Source organism: Mandrillus leucophaeus, unplaced genomic scaffold, assembly GCF_000951045.1.
Source record: "Mandrillus leucophaeus isolate KB7577 unplaced genomic scaffold, Mleu.le_1.0 Scaffold646, whole genome shotgun sequence".
Lineage (NCBI taxonomy): Eukaryota > Metazoa > Chordata > Mammalia > Primates > Cercopithecidae > Mandrillus > Mandrillus leucophaeus.
Genome location: NW_012106986.1, coordinates 269,666 through 276,270, shown reverse-complemented (window position 1 = coordinate 276,270; position 6,605 = coordinate 269,666). Strand labels below are relative to the sequence as shown.

The following is a 6,605-nucleotide window of genomic DNA, read 5'->3' as shown; positions in this document are numbered from 1 at the left end:
AGGCTGGTCTTGAACTCCTGAGCTCAAGTGATCCTCCTGCCTCAGCCTCCCAAATTGCTAGGATTACAGGAATGAGCCACCACACTGGGCTCCACCCTTCTTCTTGGTGACCCTTAGCTGTGCCTCTTGCTTGCTGTGAGGCCTCATGCATGTGCCGTTTGCTGGAATCCACCCTACCCACCATCTTAACCCAGAGGGCTGTGCTTGACACCCCACCCTCTCAGAAGCCTCTGGGTCTCCCCAACCAAGGTCGCCCTTCTCTGACTGATGTTGCCTGTGCCTTCTTTGCTCCTTAAGGGTGGGGTCCATTTCCAATTCAATTTTGTACCTGCCACTGTACAAAGTTTGTTGAACTTCGTGCCTTTATCCTACATGAGAAATTATATTCTGAAGGACTGCTGGTGACAGTTATTACTGAAATGCACAAAGAACCGTGTTTCATAACAAAAGCAGATGCAGTTCAGGACTTCCAGTCCTCTCACTGAAATGATCACAGGAAGGAACACAGGAAAAGAGTTTCCTCACCAAGAAAATTTGTTCAGAAGATTTTAAAATATTTCCCATTCTCTTGTAATCAACAGCTTTCTTTTCAGTGGGAGCAGATTACTAAGACATTCTACTCTTTTGATGGTGACTGTTTCTTCGCTTCTAACTTGGGTGTTGTCTTAGTGAATTACGATCATTGTACGGTCAATTTAAAAAGCCTAACCTTTAAAAAAGTTAGGAATATGTTGCTGATCAAATACCTGTTGTTTTTCCTCATTCTATTATATAATGTTCATGGTTAATGCATCATGTCAAGTATTTTGAGGTGAAAATACTCCACCTAACTCTCTGATTTTATCTCGTTTATCTGATTTTGTCTTATCTCTCCATGTTGTTCAGAAGCAATTTTTTGTGAGTGACTTTTGTGCTGTCAGAACACGAAGCAGCTCCTCTAATAAGAATCCTCCCCTGGAATTTGTCTCCCTCTTGTTTCCACTAAAAGTAGATGGTAGTAAAACATTCCAGAACAAAGGAAACCAGCTTAGACCGTTCCGTGCTCTCAGCTGTGTCTGGCAATTTTCCTAAACAGGAAGCAGTGATTGGGGGAACTTTCCGACCTGGCCAGTAATTTTGGCTAAGATGCTATCAAACCATTTCTTTCCAAGTCTGGTGACACTTCAAGGCAAGAAAATGAGTGCTAAATTAACTGAGCATGCTGCCTCTCCTTGCTGACCTTCTTACCCTCAATTCAATTGTCGTTTGGTCTTGAACCCCACAGATCCCCCAGGGAGTCCTTGAGCGAAACAGGGTGATCACTCTGAACATAACAGGGAAAGCTGGAGCCACTCTGGACCTTCTGGTAGAGAATATGGGACGTGTGAACTATGGCGCATATATCAACGATTTTAAGGTAGGACAAACCACACTGTCAAGACTAAGGTTCAAGGGGTGACAGCTTAGAAGTTGAAGCCCAGTACAGTGGCTCACACCTGTAATCTCAGCACTTTGGGAAGCCAAGGCAGGAGGATCACTTGAGGCCAGGAGTTCAAGACCAGCCTAGGTGAAATAGTGAGACCTCTGCGAAAAGAAACTTAGCCAGGTGTAGTGACGTGCACCTGTGGTCTCAGCTACTCAGGAGGCTGAGGCAGGAGGATTGCTTGAGCCCAGAAGCTGGAGATTAAAATGACCTATGATCATGCCACTGCACTCTAGTCTGGGTGACAAAGTGAGACTTTGTCTCAAAAAAAAAAAAAAAGAAGAAGTAGTTGAGCTATTTTGAAGAGCTGTTTTCCTCTGTAGGTGATGAGAAAGTGGAGCTTTGCAAACAGAACCTTTCCCCTGTATTTGAGTTTGGTCATCCTGTAGAAAGAAACAGAAAGAGGAAGCCCCTCCACCATGCTCTTCCTCTGCTTAAAAAGACCACCGAGCTCACTGAAGGCACTCCTTTGCCAGCAAAGCCAGCTGAGCCTCTGTTCTGCCCTGTTTTATGGGTTTGGATGGTTAGTCCGTGGCAAACTCTTCACTTGTAGGAAGCCTCTTCCCTTGGGGCACTGGCTGTCACCTCTGTTGATTACTCCTGTGTCCAGATGTATAGCCCAAATAAGTTTTTCTAACACATATTTTTAGAGCATTATTCAGCAAGCATTTGTTAAGCTCCTGCTCCGCAAGATGCCCCGCCAGGTGCTTTGGGGAATGCAAAGGTGTCAAGAGACAGGCTTCTCTCAGGGAGCTCACCCTCCACGAGAGGAGAGAACACCTCATCAAGGAAACAATGGCACCACCCAGGCTAGGACAGGACAAGTGTCTAGGCTATTTCCTGACCCTCTTGGGATCAGGCAATTACATCTTAGGGAACTCAGGGAATAGCTGTGTGCAGGCCACCTTTGCCTCCAGTATGAATGTCTCTCTCATAGTTCTTGTGCTCGGGGTGGACTTCGTGGCCTCCTGCCTGGCTCTCAGAGGCCACACTGACCCATGAGAGTGACTCGACTCTGTAGTGTAGTCTCTGGGTCCCCAGTACCTGTCAAAGAGCCTGACACACAGCCACCTGGTTAATATTTATCAAATTACTAAATGAGCAATCGAGACTTGGTATCTGGGATTCCACTGGGAATGGGGAAGTTCCCTACATACAAGCCAGGGAAGGGGAAGTTAGCTGAGCCTTGACAGCCCAGCCCCGGCCTGTGTGGAACAAATAGAGCAGCTTCTGAATTCAGGTCTGAGATATGCCATCATCATCATTACCCTTCCTATCTTCCTAAGGTGTCACAGTATTCTCATGTATGTTATCTCACTTGGCCCTCATAACAGGTGAGTGACTCGGGTGTGGTCCTCCCTGTGACGACAGCTGAGGTGCTGAAGGCCAATATTTCTCCTGGCTGCATCCATCGTGCGTGCTGCATCCGCAGTGGGGTGACTGTTCCTTTGTATCCCCCACTCACTCATTCCTTTTGTCCCCAGATTCCATCTTGAAACAGGATCTCGCTGTCACCCAGCCTGGAGTGCAGTGGCACAATCTCGGCTTACTGCAACCTCCGTCTCCTGGACTCAAGCAATCCTCCCTCCTCAGCCTCCCAAGTAGTTGGGACTATAGGTGCATAGGCCAGTTTCTGTATGTCTTGTGGAGACTGGATCCCTTTTTGTTTTGAGACGGAGTGTCGCTCTGACACCCAGACTGGAGTGCAGTGGCATGATCTCAGCTACTGCAACCTCTACCTCCCAGGTTCAAGTGATTCTCATGCCTCAGCCTCCTGAGTAGCTGGGATTACAGGCACCTGCCACCACACCCAGCTAATTTTTGTATTTTTAGTAAAGATGGGGTTTCACCATGTTGACCAGGTTGGTCTTGAACTCCTGACCTCAAGTGATCTGCCTGCCTTGGCCACTCAAAGTGCTGGGATTACAGGCATGAGCCACTGCACCTGGCCCATCTTTTTTGGTGCCCATCTTTCTCTATTCTAGCAGTGACTCTCAGCCAAACTCTGAAAATTTGGGAAGTTGGGATCAATCACTCTAGCAGCTCAATGCCCTTTCTGTAGAAGCAGAAACTCTGGGCCTTCTATGGAGACATCATGACCTGCAGAGGAGAAAGTTATAGTTTGGGGAATGTATCTCTTCCCAAGGATTTGTAATTCAACCTCCAGTTAGATCTGTGTTACTTTGATGTACAAATACTTTGAGGTTCATTTCCTGTTGATGTTTTGTATCCCGGTTTGCTTTTCCCATTTCCATGGAATGCAGAGACATGTACAGCCTTTTTCCTTCCCTCCCCAGCTCACTGTGCTCTGTTTCTGCTTTGCAGGGTTTGGTTTCTAACCTGACCCTCGATTCCAATATCCTCACCGGCTGGACGATCTTCCCACTGGACACTGAGGATGCTGTGCGCAGCCACCTCGGGGGCTGGGAACACCGTGACAGTGGCCACCACGATGAAGCCTGGGCCCACAGCTCATCCAACTACACGCTCCCTGCCTTTTATGTGGGGAACTTCTCCATTCCCAGTGGGATCCCAGACTTGCCCCAGGACACCTTTATCCAGTTTCCTGGATGGACCAAGGTACGTGTCTTCATGGGAAGAGTTTGAATTCAGGCCTCAAACTTTTGGTTGTTAGTATCTGAGAAAGAATCACAAAGAGCCGTTAGCAAGATACCATGTGACGGTTTTGAGTGTGGCGTTTTGGACATTCTTCAGGAGGCGGATTGTGGCAGATCTTCGGGGATTCAGTGTTCAGAGGTGGCGCCCTCTGCCCCCTTGTCATTGGTTTCCTGTAGTGAATGACACCATCCTGCCTCCTCCAAGAAGAATCATGACGCCCTTTGATACCGATTATAGGGGTGCTTTCTCTTTATCTTGAGGAAAATCCAGTCTGGACAAAGGGGTGGATCCCTCTGGGAGAGTCTGTCTGTTTTTCATTTATGCCAAGCCCAGTGCTCCCAGAATACCCCCGCCTGCATCCAGCCGCACACCCCTGAGGCTCCTGCCACGGTCTGTCTGCTCCTCCTCCCCTCCTCATCCATTTCACTTCCCAGTCACTGCCCCTTGTTGTTTGAAGACACTGGCATATCTTCCTTCACTGCCTTCTCCTCTCCCTTACATCCTGTTTTCATCCTAGATCGTCTTACCATCCCTCATTCAACACACTTCTCATTCTGTGGCCACTATGTGCCCAAGGTGTGTGCCAGGCACTAAGGATACAGTCATGAATAAAACCAGACATGGTCCTTTCCCTCATGGAACTTTCAGTCTAGTGGGGGAGGCAGACCTATATTAAACAGTAAAACCATAGCTGTGATGGATACTAAGAAGGACTATGGGGTTGATAATTATTGGGGCATTTGGCCTTGTCAGGGAGGTCAGGGAAGCCTTCCCTAAGATAGCGATGCTTGTCAGGATATGAAGGATGACTAAGAATTAACATGGCAAGAAGGGAATAAAGCATGTTTCTGAAAGAGGGAACAGCATGTGCAAAGGCCATGGAGTTGGAGGGGGAAATGTCAAGTGTGGAAAGTAGGTGGAGACTAGATTGGGACAGGTCTTATAGGCCACGTTAAAGTTTTGTCTTTGTGTTGAGAGCCATTGAAGCAGGAGAGTGATATCATAAGGCTGTGATCTAACAAGCTCCTCTGACCCCATTGTGCAGAATGGTTTGGGTAAGGACACTTACAGATTCAAGGAAACCATCTAGGAGGCTGGACCATAGTCTCATTGAGAAACTGGGATGGTGGTATCTAAGATGGAGATGACATCAACTATTTGAGAGATGTCTGAAGTTAGATCAATAAATTGTGACGATGGACTGGACATGAGGGTTTGGGAAGAGGGATATGTCTTGGATGACTCAGGTCTCAAGCTTGCAGCTAGGCAGAATGGTACCATTTGCTGAAAGAAGCAGGTTCAGAAGGGGACTTGGGCTTAGAGAAGGGGGGTCATGAGTTTGAATTTAGACAAATTGTGTTTGAAAAGCTGCCTTAGTCCATTTGGGCTGCTATAACAAAATACCATAAGCCGGGTGGCTGATAAACAACAGACATTTATTTCTCACAGTTCTGGAGGCTAGGAACTCTCCAAGATCAGGGCACCAGTAGATTTGCTGTCTGGTGAGAGTCTGCTTCCTGATAGACGGCACCCTCTATGTCCTGACATGGCTGAAGGGGCAAAGGAGCTTTCTTGGGTCTCTTTCATAAGGACACTAATTTCATTCATGAGAGCTCCACCTTCATGACCTAATCACCTCCCAAAGGGGGCCCCGCCTCCTAACCCATCACCATGGGGGCTAGAATTTTAACAGATGAGTTTTAGGTGGACACAAACATTCAGACCATAGCAGAGGCCTTGGAGAATGGCTGTGAAAGACAGTATTAGGGGAGGGTTGTTGGATCTACAGACTGGGAATTCAGGGCAGGGATCTGGGCCGGGAATGTATGTAGAAGATCATTGTTGTATAGATGATTGTTAAAAACATGGACTGGATGAGGTCCCTTAAGGAGAGAGGATGCAGAGGGAAGAAAAGAGGACCTAAGGCTGATCTTTGAGGGACAAAAACATGATGAAGAGTGGAGAGGAGAGACCAAACAAGTAGAAAACCAACATTTATGCTGCCAAGAGTACAAATAAGATAAAGACAGAAGCAATTCGGTGGATTTAGAAGCAAGGAGGCCCTTGGGAATCAATAAGCCTTGTTCCAGTGGAGTGAAGCATCTCCCAGCCAGATTGCATTCTATAGGGAAGAGCAGGGTAAGGAATAGGAACATGAGTACTTGAATATAAACATTCTTTTTGAGAAATTTAACTCTGAAGAAGAGGAGAAAATTATGTTAATAGCTGGAGGAGGAGAGGGCAAAAGATGTACATGGTGTGTGTTTAATAAAAAGACCTTTTATTTATGTATATATTGCTTGTTTAAAATTTATTGAAACATATTTTTATTATTCTGTTTGAAATATTTTCTTTTTTTTTTTTTTTTTTGAAATGGCCTCTGTCACCCAGGCTGGAGTGCAGTGGCGTGATCTCTGCTCACTGCAACCTCCATCTCCCAGGCTCAAGCGATTCTCCTGCCTCAGCCTCTGGAGAAGTGGGACCTACAGGCATGCGCCACCACGCCTGGCTACTTTTTTTTATA

General features: G+C 46.7%; 1 protein-coding gene across 1 annotated transcript in view; it reads left to right on the top strand.

Annotated features, from left to right (window-relative positions):
* The window catches only part of GLB1 (galactosidase, beta 1), a 121,413-nt gene that overhangs the window by 98,057 nt on the left and 16,751 nt on the right, over positions 1-6,605 (top strand). The window contains 2 exon segments of the mRNA XM_012001012.1: positions 1,265-1,396; positions 3,788-4,042. Of these exon segments, the coding sequence (XP_011856402.1) occupies positions 1,265-1,396; positions 3,788-4,042 (387 nt within the window).